At 42.3% G+C, this 20167-nt stretch overlaps 2 protein-coding genes across 4 annotated transcripts in view; one reads left to right on the top strand and one right to left on the bottom strand.

The window, feature by feature from the left end:
- Positions 1–636: 636 nt before the first annotated feature.
- Positions 637–15532, top strand: HABP2 (hyaluronan binding protein 2). The gene is made up of 14 exons (XM_068198563.1): positions 637–646; positions 1390–1446; positions 5582–5710; positions 6490–6597; positions 7017–7133; positions 7448–7567; positions 8192–8363; positions 8798–8886; positions 9016–9247; positions 10154–10299; positions 10639–10773; positions 12272–12417; positions 13287–13487; positions 15061–15532. Exons 1-13 carry the CDS (start codon positions 637–639, stop codon positions 13461–13463), a joined length of 1638 nt encoding a protein of 545 aa, XP_068054664.1. The 3' UTR covers positions 13464–13487; positions 15061–15532.
- Positions 14705–20167, bottom strand: part of NRAP (nebulin related anchoring protein) — a 48311-nt gene continuing 42848 nt past the window's right edge. For all 3 annotated transcript variants that reach the window (XM_068198078.1, XM_068198079.1, XM_068198077.1), the window contains 5 exons: positions 20001–20105; positions 18341–18448; positions 17364–17675; positions 16967–17119; positions 14705–15120 (listed from right to left, as the gene is read on the bottom strand). In XM_068198078.1, coding sequence (XP_068054179.1) covers positions 15019–15120; positions 16967–17119; positions 17364–17675; positions 18341–18448; positions 20001–20105 — 780 coding nt within the window. In that variant the 3' untranslated portion in view covers positions 14705–15018. The remainder of the gene's footprint in view (positions 15121–16966; positions 17120–17363; positions 17676–18340; positions 18449–20000; positions 20106–20167) is intronic.

Raw genomic sequence — 20167 nt, forward strand, 5'->3', positions numbered from 1 at the left:
TGCTTGCCCTTGATCATGAGCCAAACAGGAAAGGCTGGAGCCCCACATTGGAGGTGGGACACATGGCATTTCCTCCTGGAGAGTGCCAGAAATATTCTCCTACATCCAAAGATTGTTGACAGCCTTCCAGCTCGGGGGTCCAGGTCCTACTAGGTGCACCAAGTGTAAGGTCCTGGGCCATGCTGCATTGCCCAACATCCATTCTGCCACCTGGGCACCTCCCAGCCTCCGGCTTTGGCAGCCAGCTGCAGCACAGCCTCTGGCAGCATCTCAGAGAAGCTGGACGAATAGCCAGTGTGCCATCACCTCATAAGCAAAGAGACAACTTAACTCATTCAGGTCAGGTTTGCCCCAAATCAGACCAGCCTAGCAGCTTAGACTGTATGCTTGGAAAAGCCAGACGTCTCCCATGGGTTGTTGACATTTTGTTACCCTTTTCAAAGAGCTCTTAAAATCTAGGTCAGTTAGCTCCAAAGTGGAGGGGGGGAACAGCCTTATCTGGATGTCCAGCACTACAGGCAAACAGAATCTTTGTACTGTAAGCAAAGCTGTGTGCTGGCTTCTGCTTTATCCAGAAAATGACTCTCTGACCTTTATTATCTCATGCAGGCTTCTCATTCTTCCTTCGGGGCCAACATGATGGAGGGTAAGTGGTTTCAGTTTCTTCATTTCAATTTCTGCCTGCCACAAAACTGAGAGGCTGACAACCTGGTTCATCAAGACCCTTCACTAGTGCCCAGTGCTGAATTATATTAACTTCATAGAGAGCCTTGCTGTGCCTAAAATATGGTCTATGATCAAGTAGAAAGTCTGTTTGACTTTGGACAAGTAATATGGTGAGTTCTTTCAGACCCCCACATGTGCTCTGTCAGTGCAGGAGACAATGCTGCATCATGTCCCAGCCAGGAGTGTGTCTGACACACTGGAGACAAAAACAGAGGTACAGCAGCAGTACCAACGTGCAGCTGATCACAGGGTTCTCCTGGATCACACCTGGAACTCTCAATTCTGTCCCAAACCAGGACTTTTCTGCCATTCTCTGTCTTCTTGTTCTTTGGGGACTCATGGGTGGTACAGTGGGCCATGGTCTGGAGGAGAGGTCATGGTGCTGGGCTGCAAACCTCACAGAAGGATAAGCAAAGAGCCTAGTTTGGGATCAAAACTGGAGGTCAAATAAATGAAGGCTGACTTTCCTTTGCAGCATGCAACTAACTGTGGAACTTATCCCTGCAAGGCTTAGTCCTAAGTGCTAGAAGATTCAGAAACAAGCCCATGCAAGTAAAAATCGTTAAAGGCTGTGTCGCATTAAGATGTTGATAAGGGAAAAGCTGTGATGAATATTGTGTGAGGATGTGTAGGATGTGTGAGGATTTGTACACCCTTTCACAGCCTACGTGGTCCATGTAGAAGGTTACGGTTTTACTGATAAATTTGGTATTTTTGCAGGTAAGCCCTGCTCTTTATTTTCTTGATTTCAGTGGCTGTTAGACCTGAGTTTATAATGCATATCTAATTAAATATTACAATAATTTTGCTCCTTTTCCTTCAAAATAATAAGGTGGATTTTAGTATGCACTCATTATTCATCTGCATTCCTGTTCATTCCAGTGGTATTTGGGCTTTTAAGTCAAACCAGAAATCTTGTTACTCATACAGCAGTGCCCAAATCAGTGTTACTGTTCTAACAACCTGTGTGTAGAAAACAAATTTCCACATCATTTTTATGTCTGAGCTCAGTATTTGGGTTCTGCAAATATTTGGCCACAGTCATGCACTTGATTCAGGGTTTGCACAGCCTTGTGCAAACTGGTTGATCTGCTTTTTGATGGTAGCTTATCCCTTTAACAATTTCTTAACTCATTCCCTGCCTTATGGTGTATGGTCCTACATCTGTCCCCCCACTGTTCCTAAAATCTCCTACTCCCCATCCCCCTTAATGCCTCCACTCCTTCACCCCACATCCATCCCTCTGAGGAAAAAAGTGCTGCAAAACTGCTTTTAAGTAACAGCCACAAAACTATTTGAAAAGCTTTCTGGCTTTGTTGTTAGCTGCTCTCCCTTCTTTCTGAAGCTGCAGCTACTCCCAGCCACAGCCTGCTTGGGAGGGAGGAAATACTGTGAGGTCTCATCTCTGCAGAAGTAAATGTGGAATATCTCATTATTTAAAATACAGTCAGGATTTCAGCCTCATAAAAATAAGACTGCAATAATCTCAGAGCTGGGGACAAAAAGTATTTAGGGGGGTGGTAGGAAAACTCATCCTGCTTAAATTAGGCCAGATTTCAGTCAGTCTCCAGAGGTTCAGAGAGCTTGAATAAATGCTGGGTACTTTCTGGCACTCTTGATGTGTGTTGGCAATAGGCTTTAACTCTGCACATCACTCATCTTGACAACTGCAGTCCAACAAAGTTACCTCGCAATTCAGGTCACCCGATGGCATCCTAATGCATCACTTTCCCACTTGGAACATTAGTCATCACTTGATCCAGGGAAGGTTTTGAAAACAGTGTGACTGTCGGCATTGGGGTATCTGTTCTCTCCGTAACAGAGAGCCCGTGTCAGCTAATGAACAAGGGGATATTGATCAGAAATCCATTGCTTGATTGACAGCTCTTGACAATGTGAAAAACTGCAGATGAAAGCTTGCACAGTTTAAAAGATCACCCAGACCTCAAAGCTGATTTGAAGCTTTAAAAGTCAATCTCTGTCTATCAATTATGGGGGGATTTTTTGTACTACACAGAGGAAAGTTATTCTTTGAAAATTTGCATGCAGGATGTCTAATTTAATTTCATGTAATAGTCACATTTCAGTGACAAATGTCAGATCATTGCTTTTTTAAGCATGTTAAGGTTTTCCAGCACTTACAAAGAACGAACACTCTGATTTAGTAATATGTTTAAATCAACCAGTGATCAGACTTTGTGCTTTAATTATGTGCTCAGATAAAAAAAAGTGTTGCTTTTGCTTTACTAAACCTATGGCTTGTTATGAATAATTTAAAAAAATGGAATGGGAGCACTTCTTAAATAAGATATGTGGAAGCCAAATAGTTATTTAGTGTCAGAACAGTGATAAATAAGAAGACATCACTTAGTTTGAAATCATATGCCCCAGTGAGAGTTTTCTGGTCTTTGTTTTTCACTGCTTCATGCAGCTGGAGATGACATGGAACAAGTGGGAGATGGGAAACATCATTTATGTGACCTGTAGGAGCTATGTCTGTTTCTCAGTTTCATGAAGGATAGCAATGGGGAAAGCAGGGACACTGGTCATTTCTCAGATCTGTTGCACTCTTACATCACCTTGGCTGGTTTCCCAGCCAGTAACCTCAGCTTCCTGATTCCTATATCCACATGGGGGACAGGGTACCCAATAGGGTTTGCTGATGTCTTCTGAGCCTTTTCCACATGCACCCTGAACTCCATGCCTTGGCCATTACATTTCTTGGAATGGTAATTGCCAGCCCTTGAGGGGGTTGCTCAGGGTTGGCTGCTTTACCTCAGCCCTGGCTACCTGAAGCTGCCCACTTCAAGGGCTGCTGGGTGCCCAACTGGCCTCAGGTGTGCTATAGCCTCTCCCAAAACTGCCCCATCAGTGCACATGGAGGATTGTGCCCCCAAACCTCTCAGAGCCACCAGAAGCACATCTTGCAAAATGTGAATTACATCTTGGCCGTCTTGTTTACAGAAGAGATGAACTTAAAAATCGTTCCTAACATGTCAAGTAATTACATAAGTATGCTTAATAAATGATTAATCTGTTGCTGAGAAATCATGCCAAACAAAAATCAAGTGACAGTAGTGTCATTTCTTAAAAACACACACAGAGCAGTTGGCTTAAAAACCAGGGTAGATGATTCTACAATGGCTTAGCTATTTGTGCTCATTCAGGGCACTAATTTTTCCTCTGTTGATTCAGAAGAGTCTTCACCAGCCTCTGTAAAGCATGCTGGCATGTTTTCAGTCTGCCTTTCGCAGTTGTCACTCCCCTGTTCATCCTTCATAACTTTTAGCAGGTATATTTTTCCATAAAAAAGGATACCCGATCCTCCAGACAGCATCTGTGGAATAAAAGCCAGCATGCCTCTCTAAGATTCTGAAAATAAACAGGGGATACAAAATCAGACTACTTCAGACAGTTCCCTCAACCTCAAGTCGTTTGCAAAATCTCCTCTCCAACAAAGTGAACTTGGAGGCTGCATTTCAGGCAAAACTTCCTTTTTGTTTTTCTTCCTTAACTACATCACATTAATTTTAATTTTTTTCAGTGTAGACAATGTCCTTATCTTTCAGCAAGATCCTTCTGTTCCTCAGCAAGGCGCACACTTCTGCAACACTTGCACATAGTCGAGACTCAGCTCCTGTGGAAATAATGAGCTGAGGAAAAGGAGTCTTGACTTGACATAGCAATAAATGAGGTGAAACTTTCCTCTATTTTTTTTTTTTGTGAGAAACGAGAGTTGGCATGTAGGAAAAAAAAAGAAAAAAGATGGTTCTATTTTAATATGAAATATAAAACATCCATTGTACAAATGTGAAATTTCTTTCTTTTTTTCAGAAGCAAAGAAAGAATAAAGATAAAGGCTGCAAGTGAATGAATGAGGAGAGAAAACTAAGATAATGCAGTCGATAATCAGTTCAAGGCAGAGCATTATCCATGGGGCCATCGGTCCAGCCCTAGGGGAGAGCTTTTTAAAATGTCTCTGTACGTAGCTTAGCTTTGCTCATTACCACAGCTTGTCTCTGAAACACTGGAGTGGCTTCCACTGGCAAGAGCTGTACCTGTGCAAGGAGCCGCCAGTCCACTTTAATCAAACACCCCCTGCGCGGCTGGCAGAGCCACGCTCCCCGCGGGCTCCGGGAGTCCTCTGGCTCCTGTAGGCCTCGGGCTGGCAGAGGCAGGGATGGGCTCCTCAGCACGTGTCTGCAGTGCCAGGCCCTCACGGCTCGGAGGCTGTTTTGTGGGTGAGAAGTCACGGAGTTTTTGCAGGTGCCGTGGGCCCTCTGCTCCCCCTGATTGCTCAGACTGGGACTCTGTGTCCCCGCACACAGCGGGGCCCCTGTGCTGGGGAGGGCCCTGCCTCGTTCTGCAGCAGCAGTGGTGATGGTCAGCAAAGCAGCTGGACAAAGAAAATCCCTTCTTCTTACAGGAACCTGAATAATATCTTTTTGTGCTGGTACCAGCCTCATCATCTGCCCTGGCTGTGGTACCACAAAGAGGGCTCCTTATGCTTTTGCCTGAAGAGCCTGGTCTGCATCCCCTCTGGGCATCCTGGCTGTCACCAGAGGAGCCAACTGGGCAGCCAGAGCCCCAGTGCCCTCCAGGAGCATCCTCGAGGGCAGCACTGGGTCCAGCTGTGCTCAGGATGGCCATACTGAGCACTAGATGAGCTCTGCCTATGCCAAGGAAGAGCCGAACAGCGTCTTTGGTCCTCAGGATGTTCATTAAACCCACTGACATCCCAAATGAGCTGAAAGGGAAAAGTACTGTCCATCTCAGGAATAACTTCTTTCATAATTTGTCTCCTTCCAATTTTAATTCCTCTGTTCTTTCACTCTCCTCTCACCCCTCCCTGCAGATGAGGCTGATGACTATGAGAACTATTACTACTCTACAGAACCGAATCAGGACACTAACCTCCAGCAGGAGCTATCGGAGGAATTTAGCTGGATCAAGAGATCATTAGGTGACATCTTTGACATGGAAGGTACCTGTCAGGGGTGGGCAGGAAGGCAAGGAAGGGGTAAAATCCCAACCCTGTGCTTGAAGCATGAGTGTGGCAGGCCTGGCTGCCAGCCTGCTCTCGAAATGCTGGCATCAAAGGGATGAGTTAGGAGAATCGTTTGCAGTGTTCTTCTTTGTATTTCTCTTGTAAGGATCCTGTGTTTTATCTCCAGGTTTCACAGGATGGATTCTGATCATGCAGAACATTTCTGATTGCTACTACAAAAAAGCACAGGCTTATTTGTCTATAGACACTGTAAGATGTAATTGCTGTTTTCATGGGATATATGTTCTGTATTTATGCTAGGAACCAAATGTAGAGCAGGTTTCTTTTTTTTTTTTTTTTTTTTTTTCTTCTTCTTCTTTTATCAGTTGCAGGGGTTTTATTTCCTTTTCATTTTTTGTTTGCCAAACTTCAGGAGAACAGGAAAGGATCCTAGAGATTGCTCAGGGGACTCAAAAGGAGAGGCAGGGAAGTTGCCTATCTCTGCTCAAAGGAAGGGATTTGTCCCATTACAACTCTGTAATAGGGCAAGGGAATAGAGGATCTCCAGACCTAAAGCTATGAGCCACTGCAGCTTGGAATAAACTCTGCAGCAAATCATACCACTCCTGTGGGTGCTGAGTTGATGCACAAGCACAGCACTTGTTACACAGGATGCTGTGCCCAGGAAGACAGACTCCTGCGACCACAAAATGCAAGAAGAAAAAGCAGGTGATGAGGGTTGAGAGACTGAAAGATCTTCATCCTTACCTCTGCAGACTCATGCTCCTCCAACCCCTGCAAGAATGGTGGTACGTGTGAAGCCAGAGGAAGTGACTTCAGCTGTCACTGCCCCAAGCCATACGGTGGGACTACATGTGAAAAAGGTAATGGCTCTTTTGCTAACCTACACTCCTTATTTTGGCAGTTAATGCTACTGTTGCAACTTTATAAACCTGCTGTTTGCTGAGCTGAGTGTTCTGACAGCCCAGAGCAGTCATGTCCATAGTTCTTAGGACCTCATCCAGGCCAAAGTCTGTCTAAAGAGCATCCAGTAAAATAAACTTCAGGAGTGCAGAGAGTGCTCCTCTGTGCCCTGCAAGGTGGGCAGTGGGGAGCTGCTCATTGGTACACAGATTTTTTGCCATAGATGCTGTTAACAAGAAATGAGATCCCAAGTCCACATCTGCCAAATGAAAGCTTCCTTGGACCATCAAGGGAAGGCATCTTGCCATGATCCCTGCAAGGGCACAGCTTTTGTGCACACACAAATGCTGATTATGTACTTTATGTGTGTTTTCCACAGTGGAGGACATGTGTCTGGAGAAGAACTGCCACTTTGGTGACTGCCTGATTATATTAACCCCACCCTATTTTAAGTGCAGCTGCAAGCCTCCCTACAAGAGACCCTCCTGCCAGCGTGGTGAGCACTCAGCTGGGCACAAATTGTGGTGGGGACAGCACCATGGCCAGTCTGCAGTGGGAAATCACCCACTGCAGAGGGTGATCCTGCCCTAGTAATGCTGCAGCTCCCATCCATGGGCCTGGCCAGTGATGAGTTGTGTTTGATTTGAGGGTGGTGGTTCAGTCACTGGTAAACCCCCATTCCACAAGGTATCATGAGAACTCAGAACCAACAGGCTGAGTGGGAGCTCTCCCCAGTTTCCATTGGGATGCGAGTGGCTGTGTAGTGTTCAGCACATTGACAAGGCTGTTCTGTGTTTTGCACATTGACAGCATCCAAACAGTGCAGCCCAAACCCTTGCAAAAATGGAGGCACCTGCAAACGGAACAGATACAGATCAAAATTCACCTGCGAGTGCCCTGAACCTTTCAGAGGGAGATTCTGTGAGATCGGTATGTCACAGCCCCTCAGGGGGAGGGCTGAACCTCCAGAGAGCCAGGGGCTGGCTTCCCCCTGCAGCCAGACTAGCTGATGCGATTCCTGTGGTGACCTCTTGTCACTGGTCCAAGAGCCTGACTACACCGGGGCACCGGGGACCTTGGAGAGAGGGTCAGAGGAAGAGGCTGACTTCTGCAGCTACTGCTGGCAAAGGGACTTGAAACAGTTCCCACCTTGGTGTTTTCTAAGTGTGCTTTGGCAAGGTCCCACTGGTATATAAGAAGTGAGGTCCAGAGGTCCTCAGAGGCTGCACATCACAAGACGTGTTGGGAAGAAATGTTGGGATTTCCTTAAACATTCAAAATCTGATGTAGCGAAGATGCCTGCCCAGTTGCCTGTGACTCTTTAGGCTGAGGGGCCTGCTTCTGATAGGTGACATTTGAAGTCAATCAAGCTAGATGTTGGGACATTATTCTAACTTCTGGCCTGTGTGCAATAAGAAACATAATTACTTGTCCCAGTAGGTACTTCTGATCCTCCATAAAATGAATGTAGGACAAGAAAGGGAAGGAAGAGGAACCACTTTGAGTAAAGAGCAACACAAAAGTCATTTTCATATAAGCATTGTCTTTCTACAGGACCAAATGATTGTTATGAAGAGGACTCCTCTACATATAGAGGTAGAGTGAACCAAGCAGAAAATGGTAGGACCTGCCTGCACTGGAATTCCCACCATCTCTTGGACCATCCTTTTAATGCCTTTATGGAGGATGCTGACTCATATGGCATTGGTGAACACAACTTCTGCAGGTAATATTTTGAAGAAGCAGCTGTAGAGGTCTGTATCAAAGAGATCCTTGAGAACAAACTGCTCACGAATTTAAGAAACTGATGGTGTTAAGATCTCACATCTTTTTAGACACTGCCTGCCCATAAAACACCAGAATGTTAGAGATGCCTTCTCTAACCATGCTGATATGAGGCTTCCAGAAGCTGCCCTCTTTGTTTTGAACCAGTCCCACATTTTTCATATGGCTAAGATAGGGAATAGGCATGGGAATAGTAAAATGGCAGTATTGTATGCCTCACTCAGGCCTCTTCTTTGTCAATCTTATGAAATATTATCTTTGTTCATCTCCCATATGGGAACATGAAGCTTCCCCCTAAGAATCCTCAGCTCCTTCACTAATTTCATGAAGATTTCCCCCATCCCACTGGCTGATTCTCTCAACTGTTCCCTTCAGGAATCCTGATGAGGATGAAAAACCCTGGTGCTACATCAGGAAAAATAATGAAGTGGACTGGGAATACTGTGATGTTTCACCCTGCTCAGGTAAAGAATTAGAAGCAAGTGATTTGGCAGCATGTAGGTGGTCTAGAGCAGCAGGCAACTCCCTGCTGCTTAACCCTTCCAGTCTGATATTAACTCTGCATTGTACATCTGCTGTCTCTTCCAATGCAGCTGAAGAGACCCCAACAGAACCCCCTACAGACCCCCCTGAAATATTCCAAACATGTGGACAACCAGAAGTTCGTAGGACACTCAAGAAGATCTATGGTGGATCCAAGGCTACACCTGGAAAACATCCCTGGATGGCATCACTGCAGAGACAGACTCCAGATGGGAATGAACATTTCTGTGGTGGAGTGCTAATTAAATCATGCTGGGTTCTTACTGCTGCACACTGCCTTGAGTAGGTGCATGTCCTATCTTTAGGGTAGATAAATGTATAAAAATCAGAATGGTTAGTGAAGACAGCTTGGTATCCAACTTATTTGCAATCAACATGATTGCTAGGAGTCAAATTGAAAGGGAAACACATGTGTGGACAGAAAAAAAAATGAACGCATTCAAAAAAAAGGTTTATATGCTTGAAAATGGGAAATAACTGAAAATAACAAATTTAGGCCCCATTCAAACAAAATGAGCTAAAGAAGTTGTGTGAGAGGAAAAAAGGAGGAAAGTAGGAAGATTTTGCGATGTGTAAGAGAAGAATTCTATGCAAACTTCAGGAGATATTGGGATGCCATAAGCAATCCCAATATCACCTGTTACATCACCTATTACATCAGAATTAAGTTCTTCAAAACAGTCAAAATATGCACTTAGCTTTAATTTTTTTCTGTGTCAGCTGGCTTAGAATATTACATTTCCTTCAACACTTGTATTGAATCAGTTGGAAACCACCACCCTAGGAAACAGGTAAATTACACACTGGAAATAATTTCAACACATATGATTTAAAATATGCTCAGACAATGGCAAGCAACTCTACTCCCATGGCTATATGAGCTGCCACTCATCATCACTGCCACAGTAATAGACTGTGCACACTGCTACTCTGCCCTAAAATGCAAACAAAATCATGTACATGCAGCTTTAAATCACTTTATTTCATGATTGCAATAAGTTAAGAGCACATACATTTTCCAACACCACTGCTTTCCTATCTAAGCCTTCCTATAATGATTTTAGGAAATCTCTGGCCAAGCTTTACAACAGGCAGAAATATCTTGACTTCTTGTTACTAAAAATGCAGGTTTACACCACCACTGATATAAAATGTCTGTATATAAATGACTTTTTTTTTTTTTTCCAGAAACTCAAAAACAAAGATCCAAGTCATCCTTGGCAAGCAGAACCTCAAGAAGAAAGAGGATCATGAGCAAATATTTGATGCAGTGCAAATAATTTTACATGGGAAATACAGAGAGGAGAGGGATCATGCCCTATACAACGATATTGGTAAATCCTTTATTTGATATTCTCGTGGCTCACCTCCAACCTTTGTTGTTTGAAGTGCCTCTCTCCCACTAAAGTCAATGCAAAATTCTCATTGAGACTATGCTCTGGAAATGATCAGGCCAAACTGTGATCTAGACCCGTATGAATCCTGGGATGTAAATTGTGATGGGCAGGCAGAAGTCACAACTTGGGAGGAGCCAAACAATAGGAACAGGTCCAGCATAGGGGGGCAAATGGAATGTTGGGTTTATGCAGCTTGGCATGGTAACACCTGCTAACAATAGTTAGGGATCAAAGTTAGCTCCAAATACTTTTTCTTATTGTTTATCTCCTCTCCAGCTCTACTTAAACTGCAGCCTGTTGACGGTTACTGTGCAGTGGAAACAAAGTATGTGAAAATAGCATGTCTCCCTGACTTCTTCCTTCCTGCTGGGACCTCCTGCTTCATTTCTGGATGGGGCGATACAGAGACAGGTACTTGTGGGCTAACTGGATTTTGGTGGGTACTCCAGTGGCAAGGTGGGCTGCTACTTTCAGTAGCAATTGACAGACCCAAATGAGGACCTAGACACTACTGAAACCAAGACATGGAATTCAAAAATAAAGTTAGCTAAACCATGCCATGCAAATTACTCATTAACAGAAATCTGCAACTGCTAAATCAACCAAACCTTTCAGAGTTCTGATGACTGATGCATTTTTTAGCCTGCCATCCATCTCTCCATGTCATGGTCTCGTCTGAAATCAGCTACAGAAGCGAGGCAGTATCAAGAGAGGCTACTGTATAGCTTGTGTGTTTCAAGACAGGACCAAGAAAGACAGGAATTTTCACATGGTTTTCCAGCCCATTGGGTCAGATAAAGCTTTTTGGAAGCAGCATCTGGACCTTCAGATGAACTGAAAAATAAAAAACCATCCCAAGCTTTTCAAGTTCAACTAGCTCTATCCAAAACCTTTTCTTACCCACGGTAAATCCTAAGGGGAGGAATTATTATGCTCAAAAAAAGATAATGGCAATTTTCTGAAAAATGCATTATCTCATGTTCTGATTGATGTGTTGCTGTAAAGCAACAGAAGGTAAATGTGTCACTGAGGCTGCAGTAGGTGTCCTAGTGCTTTGTGACTGATACAGCCTGATACGCTACATGGGACCGAATTCTCCCTTCATATAACTCCCACTGAAGTCCACAAGAGACAAGTGTGTTCATTTGATCAGAATGTGCCAACAGAATTTAATGGACATTTTTTTAAAAGTTCCAAATAAAAAGTCTCCCTTAAAAAGGGTAAGGGGGGTTTTATGAGATTTTCCCCCCAACAAAGAATATCAAGTACCCTGTACGTGTTCAAACTAAATGGCTCCTTCTTTGAGCAGAGCTATTATTAGCATTTCAGGAAATCACTGCAGAAATGGAATATTTCCTGAAACTCAAGAAGAACCAAACTTATAAACCACCTTTAATTATCTACAGATGTAGTACTTTGAAACTAAGGCTATTGCCTTTAGATGTCAAGTTATGTCTTTAGATTCACTGTAATTAATCATTGCCCTTAAATATTGTATGATTTTCAGTTTTCATCTGTTTCATTAGCTTGCATGTTAAAGCATCTAATAGTAGCAGTCTTAGAAGTGCTGAGCAGCTCAAAGTCCCATGGGGACCTCTGGGAGCTGCAGACAACAGAACCTTGGAAAAGCAGGATTACACAGAGAGAGTTGATTGGAACCAAATTCTGAATACCTGACTTATTTAGACAACAACTCTGTCCTGAGTGAAACTTCAGGCTCCACCTCATTGGAAACTTATCATTTTAGCCAGATAGTTCTTTCCTTCCCAGGCTAGCACATGCATGCCCTCTTCTCTTCCCCCATCTCATCTGTTTGCCAAGCAAGCTTGTATTTTGAATTCAATTGTATTTTGAATTATGACAGGAATGGGAAGAAAGTGACTTCATTGTTTTGGTGCACATCCCATAGGTGACCCATCCCACCAGCTGTTAGATGCCAATGTCAAGCTGATTTCGCAGAGGAAATGCAATGAACCCAAACTACATGATGACAAACTGGATGATAGCATGTTTTGTGCAGGAAACCTTCGGAAATCTGGAATCGATTCTTGTCAGGTCTGTTGCTTTTTCTGTATTTGAGCACTAATTTTTTGTGTAAAGAGTCAGACTGTGCAGAACTTTGGCAATGTGCTGCATATGTATCTGTTCTCACATCAATGTATTTCAACAGTTTTTCTGCAGTACACTTTAAGCCGTCCATCCTTAGAGCTAATATTGCCACTGTCACCTACAGGTGGATCTGTGGAATCAAGAGACTTCTGAGGCAGTTTGTCATAATAACCTGAAAACTTGCTCTTTTTTCCCCTCAATTTTGTTATGGCCTCTACCTCGACTGCCAATACTAATCTGATTTTCACTATCAGAGCTAAGGTTTGCAGGGAGTCAATATTGATGTTTCTTTGCATTACAGCTAACACAAATGTGAAACAAGTTCATACTTATACCATTAAAAGGTAGGAAACAGTTTGAACAAGACTTCCTAACGTGCAAATTACCACTGTAAAGTATATTTTGCAATAGAAATCAGAAATGCAACAAAAAAATGAGCAAACAACTCAGAATAAGGCTATTTTGAGGCATGTGAGACAGCTTAAGTTTTCAGTAATGCCAGGGATCACATCTTTATCTTTCTGAGCTCAGGCTCTGAATTCCTGGTACTTTCACGCCTGGGAAATTTCATGTGACCTTGTCAGATTTATATCACAGACTGGAAGAAAATGAAAACTTACATCCAAAAAGTCTGCTATCATTTGACCTGGTCACAGAACTGCAAGTCCACTTTAGGGGCTAAGCAGCATCTGATGGTACATCTGTTAGGAAAAAAACATAATTACAGCTTCAAAGTCTTGTGATGAGAGAGAAGCATTCTGATTTCGGTTACTATTTTGCTTCATGCTTTGAACATGTGTGCTTTCCTTCATCAGGGAGACTCTGGAGGCCCGCTGACTTGTGTACAAAATGGCTCCTACTATGTGTATGGCCTTGTGAGCTGGGGTGAAGGATGTGGGTTAAAAAACAAGCCAGGAGTTTATACCCAGGTGACAAAATTTACCACTTGGATTAACGCTGCAATTCAATCTTCATCAAGGTCGCATCATTAGGAGAGAGTTTTGGAATGACAAATGGTAAGATTGAGAGCTTTACTGTTTTTATTCATTCCCTAAATGCCTGATCTTTGATGAAAAAGATTACTGATATTTTCTCATGGCCTACATGGGACATCCTTTAGCACCATCTTGAAAACAGCCTTAAGAGTGTTAGCAAGAATGTCAGTGAGAGTTTTTCTGTTGTGGGCTTTGAAATAAGCCCACATTTTGTAGTTAAACAGATAGGAAATTAAAGCTACTCCATTTCTTCCCCAAACAAATCAAAGGCCTTGATATCATGTTTCTAGATCTGCTTTTCAAGCCATGAAGATTCTCCCATCTCAGCTGCTGCCAGACATTTCCTCTTCCCCTCATGCTTCTGTCTAAGGTGTGTTTTTTATGAACTCACCAAAGCTATTGGTGTGTGCTCTTAAAGTCAGTACCATTTCTCACACACATAAGAATCACCATGTGACTGAGTTTGCAAGTTTGCAGCCTTTGGAATTTCCTGAGGAGGGAAGACCAGGCAGGACAATTATTTTTAAAAGCACTTTTGTGAGTAAATAAGTACAAATTTCATTAGTGATGCATTTCAGATTGAAAAACCAAACAAACTTTCAGTACTAGAATTATTCACTTTATTCCTGACTAGAGAATAATTACATGTTATGCTCCAGATCTACGATGGCTTATATGTACTTAACCAGTGAAAGCTAGTAGTATTAAATGCTATTAAAAAAATCTGTCTAAAGCCATTGGATAATTTGAGAGGTCTCATAAAATGTACCTGTAAAATTGTGTTATCATTCTGCCCTATGATTCTGCACAGAAATTTAAAAAACAAGGGATTGGTATTAAATCAGGATATAAAGAATAGACTTGTTTGTGAAGAGTCAATTTCTTAAAACAGTAATGTCACTCTTACTTGAATTCCGGGGTTTACAACCTTCTCTAAGCAGCTACCTAATCTGTCAATAGCTACCCCTACTGCAAAGAGTAATTCTGAATTTTTATTTTGGAAGGTTTGAAAAAAACTGAAGAACTGATTGTGACCTGAATACATCCTGATAGTCTAGAACAGATTCCCTGATGTCTGCTAGAAGACCTGCCTTTGGCAAGTCAGTGATAACTTTTCCCCCACTGGCCTTTGACTTGTTCATCTCCTAAACCACCTGAATCCTGCTTTTGTACTCTCTTAGGTCAATGGTGCCAATATTTCAGGAACACAAAAATATCCAAAAATTACATACATGGAATAAGAGTCACCTGATTTATTCATTACAAATTATTTCATATTCTACCATCAGTGGTACAAAGCTGAGCCTGCCAGTCATCTAGTACTAATTTCATTTACAGCTTTAAATAAATAGCAGAATCTGTAATACATTCAGTGATAAATCACAAAGTATCCACACAAAAATAAAATTATCAATTATAAATTGCAATGTTTTGGTTGCCTCTTAAAACAAAAATTCTTAAATGCCATCTGTTGTGTTTCCCAGAAAACTGGAAAAGCTACACGATTTGCAGGACAAGATGAAGATCTATTTATGTTATGTCATGCTTCTGTTTACTTCTGATAAAGCTGCATTTGCCTTCTCTTGACTTGCAGAATTTCTGAAGCATCAGGATTGACTCCAGCTTGCTGAGATCCTTCTGTCTCCAAGTGGTCCTGTAAAATCACAACCCAAAAAACTGTGAAACCTGCCAGTAGATAGGGGAGGGTTTTAACTATTATTCTATAACAATATTTTCATATTCAAAATTACACAACTGGCAAAAAAATGAGGAAAATCTAAATCACTGTTCTGCACTGAGTGAATTTTTGCTGTGGAGAAGGGCAAAAAATGGACCTGTTCAAGTAAGTCAGATACCTGACATACCAAAGGACTAAATGTGCTCAAGTCCTAGTTTCTATTTTGAAATAAAAAGCAAATCAGCAAAGACCTGAGTTCCACATGGATTGCACACCTGTGGGTTTCCCTGGGACCATCAGGTCATTATCATACCTTTGACTTAAGAAGATACTGCCTGTAGTTCCCACTGCCTCCATTACTCAGCCATAGTTTTCACTTATTTCCTGAGCAACTGTGGAAACCCGGGGCACTGGGAATATTTCTCTGTCTGCTCTGGGGTGTTCTGACCCCCAGGAGAACACTGACTTCGACCCTCATTCATGGAGAAAACTTCCAAAGCCTCAAGGTAAACTAAAAACCACAAAAGTGTGAAATAGATTGTAGAGATTGTGGAGAGTAGTGTAGTATGCCACATGAGTGAGAAATTTAGGTTTTAGGATTTTTAGTATGTTCTAGATGGGTTCAAGATGGAGGCTATAGGGTGTTGTCTTGAGTTCCTTTCTTCTTTCTTCTTCCTTCTTCCTCTTTCTTCTTGGGTTTAGGTGGTATCTTGCAATTGGGTAGAAAAATCCACATTGCGGGTCTTTAGGGGTCAGTTATTGGGTAGAAAGGAAAATAATTTAGGTGTCACTTCTTAAGTGGGAAGGTTAGTTTTTTATTAGACTTAAAAGGCCTTGTAACAAGAGATTGTTGGCCATTTTTGTGCTGTTTTTCCTGCACGCAGAGTCTGGTGCAGACAGTGTGCTGAAGTTTTGATAAGATAATAATAAACAGAAGCTGAAGACCAAAAATGTTCAATGTGTCTCTCGTTCCTGACACAGAACTGCTCCAGGAGGGACTCCCCTGCCAGGGGAGCCCCCAGGGTGTTGCCCAACTTGGGGCCCACAAGCTCACAAGCAACTTTTCAGGTAGGAATGTAAATCATGGATATATACTGTTTCTCTTGGTCTGGATTATTGTTTGACTTCTTACCAAAGTTAAATGATCAAAGTATTTCAAGTGCAGTGCTTCTCTTTCATTGTAGCTGAATGCTTCCTAACTGTAAGGGCTACAAGATTCCTGTATGGGCTTGGACTGCTCTCTTGTGCTGGGACACTGCAGACTGGGAGTCATCCCTGTGACAGAAGGAAATCCTGGAAGATCCCTGCTTGTAATATCTTTAACCTTGAGCTGGACAGAGGCAGAGGAGGCTGGAGCATTGCCCCTTTGCACAAAGCCTCCCACAGCACATATTATGCTGCCAGGAGCCTACACTCAGCCTGTCAATATGGCTAGCAGTGGAGATTACCTGACAACATGGAATTACATGGCAACACGTGGTTCCTGATGAAACTAGGAAAAGACAATGGGGCTTGAATGGGGAGTCCCTTCTACCTCTGCTTCTGCTTTCCTCAGAGGTACTAGGACACTTGGAGATATGACATCATCCACAAGTTGGGGAAAACACATCCTGACATGACACTGCTGAATTCCCTTCAACGGTTCCTTCAAATTAAGATGTACACTAATGCACAAAGCTTCACGAGGGAAGTGCACATAGCCTGTCCAGGTAATAGGGAGAACTGTAGACTCCAGGGAGCATTCTAAAGTGTTAGACAGGATGGGTGCAGGTAAGGAGCAGAGCTGTTGGGATTTGTGAGAAGGATGGTTTGCTCTACTTACAGCTCCAGGTCTGTACTGAGTAGAAGCCTGCAGCAATCCCATTTCCCGAAGGTATGCCAGCTCAGCAGCTCTTCTTGCCATTTCAACTTTGTGAGAGCCTGGGGGAGTCCAGCCAATGCCTCTGAGCCAGTTCAAGTCAGACTTGTATTTTATCTGAGAGAATGAAACATGCACCAGGATGTATTATTTTGTTGCACTCTAACCAAATCACATGCCCTGGGTATTCAACAGAGAACATATAAAGGAGCGGCAGAGTCAATAATAAACAAATTATTCATTTTTAGCAAGCAGACTGTGGTTCTTTCAAGGTGATTTTGTTGGCAGGTAAGGTTTGCAAAGGAGATTGCACAGACAGCACCCAGCTCAGGGAAGGACCGTGTTGCTCAGCCACACTTACATCACTCTGCAGCTTGTAGGCCTGCTTTGCATGTTTCACATTTAGCTGCTCAGGGTCACAAGTGTATTGGTGCAAGGGCTGCCTGTAGTTAACATTGCTTGCAAGCTGCTGGCTTCTCTTGGCATGGAGGAATCCTGGCTGGTTGAGGTGACTCTGGAACTGTCCCATGTTTAGGGCATAATCACTCCTGTACTGGAGGTCACTCTGGAGTTTCCCCACTCTGAGGACATGTCTGATTTTGGGATCATCATTTGCACTGAGGAATCCAATCTGCTGGCCTCTGTCTCTCAGGAAGGCTTCTCTGTATTTGTACTGCAGGAAGTACAGAGGAAAATCTCATTTTCACATTCAAATTACCTTCAAATTCTGTTATGAAATAACTTATCCTCCCCTGGCTATCAATCATGTTTCCTGTAGTGCACAAAGACCAAGGGTTTGTTTGATATCAAACCACATCTCCTAATCTAACAAGACACTTTAGAAGAATTACTTTTGTGATCATTTTTAAAGGAGTGGAAAGACTTAGGGGGCCCAAAATGCTCATCTCTCAAAAATAATCAGAGATCCTCCTACTGTTGCACTCTTGGGTACACACAATACACAGCTCAACCAATGAAGCTCCTCCATCTTTAACTTTCTTGCCAGCTGTGGTCTTCTGTGTTCAAAGATAACCCACTTTATCCTAGACCATGCTTTAACTATTCATAGCCTAGTATCTATATTATTTGATTAAAACATAATATGTCCTATTCCCAAGAAAAACTCTTGGCACATAAGACAGAACAGCCTGGTTTTGGACATTACTAATGGCAGACTTTAGCTGGAAGACTTTGCACTTAACCAGCACTTTGTTTCATTGGATCACCAATTTTCCATGCCAAAACAAAGATCACTCATGTCAGACTTCACCCATTTTTTACAGGATGGGGTGGCATAGGAAGAGGGTTGGGAAGTGCTTGAAACAGAACAATTCTTACATCACTAGCAATCTCTCTTGAAGCCTTTGCTGTCTGGAATGGGATGGCGTCAATCCTAAAATCATAGCCAGATGCCCTTGTCTGCTCCCAAGATGTTTTATACAATTTCTGTGTTGAAAAGAAAAGAAAAAAAAAAGTTATTTCCCCCTGCAGTTTCTTAAATGCAGTCCCATAACTGCAATAATAAATGTTTTATCCTACTGGGCTTATTTGTATCAAGAGTCATCAGTACTATCTCCAAGGTTTTGATCCAGTTCTATAGTACTTCAACTTCTTTTCTATTCACCATAATGATAAAATGCCTCCTCTGAAAAGTGCCACCAGGGTTTCCTTTTGTACTTGAATGTGGTTGTTTTTGATGTGATTTAATTTCTATTAGAAACTGTGATGCATCAGTCACATCAATATTGCATTGATATTGCCCTTATTCTCTCTTTTGATGCATCCACTCACAGTATCTTGGGTTTCCTGGCATCCTAATTTCAATACCAGTTATTTCAAGCTTTTCAAATGATCCTCATCTCTATCCCCAGCCACATGTGGCTTCATTAACTCATGTGGAATAACAGCCGGTTCTAATGTGACTTTGAGGATGTAAATCACATTTACATCCTGGAGAGAAATTGCTCTAGATTTGGTTCTTCTTCTATTAATAGCTTTCTTAAAATAGCTTCCAGTCTGCAGGTCCTACTACACGGCCATGGCATCTTAGCTGACATTTTCGGCTGTCCCTTTCTGATTTTATTCATTTGCTTTCTGTCAGTCTTTGATTCATCCCTTCTGGGGTTTGTGACCATAGGAAGAGAAGCACAAAATCCACTCCACATTTTAAGACAATCTTCTGTTTCACTGGTGACTGTAGTGCTAGGTGGTAATAAATTTGAAAGTAAATTTAGATGCCAGAAAACCTGCAAGACAGCCAGGGCAGAAGCAATGTAAGCATCACTGTACACCCTGCTAGCAGGGATGACCTTTCATTTGTGTGCAATCCTTGCACATAATATTTACCTTTTTACATTTTCCTATTGCTTCAAAATGTAATTTCTACTTGTTTCTTTCACCTATCTCAAAGCTCCTAGCAAACTAAGGTCATTCTGACCCTACAGGTAAAGACAACAGCTATTTAGTCAGGGAACAGGACATTAGGAATAGACTGAGTTCCTCTGTATGAGATAATGTGGAAACAAATTCTCTTTAAACTAATTCCACTCACTGATTCAGTTACATCCAGATTGATGACAACTATGCTTAAGGGATCATTTCAACACAGTGTTGCAGCTTCAGAAAGGTAGAATATATAGTCTAGGAAAGAGGAGTCTCCCTCCTCTCTCACCCAAACAAAACCAAAAATATTTTAATTTATAACTAATCATATCTATAATGAAGGTTTGAAATTCTTAATAATAGCTTACTATTATTAGTAAGTAATACTAATAATATTAGTATTTTCTACTTAGCCCTAGAAAATTAAATGAATGCTTAAAAGGAAAATTAGCAGACTTTACCCGATTCCTCCAGCCCAAACCTAGCAACATGTTCACTGCCTCTGGCTTCTTTTAGTTCTGGTCAGGTTCAGAGAACTTGGCTTCTACATATATGAAAGTTTTTATTCCCAAAGAAGTTTACCAAGTCAGCTGCCCAAAGGAGAAGGTTTACTTACATCACTGATGTAGAGTGCATTCTGGCGGGCTCGGATAAAATCCGGATGATCGGGAGGCAGCGTGTACCTGTGCCTGTCTTCAGAACCTCCAGCCTTGTACAGTCTCTGTGGGGCCAAAAGTCATTGAATGCAGGTGATACTGGAAGCAATGTCAAGATCAATTCTTT

The sequence above is a fragment of the Anomalospiza imberbis genome, chromosome 8, assembly GCF_031753505.1.
Source record: "Anomalospiza imberbis isolate Cuckoo-Finch-1a 21T00152 chromosome 8, ASM3175350v1, whole genome shotgun sequence".
Taxonomy (NCBI): domain Eukaryota; kingdom Metazoa; phylum Chordata; class Aves; order Passeriformes; family Viduidae; genus Anomalospiza; species Anomalospiza imberbis.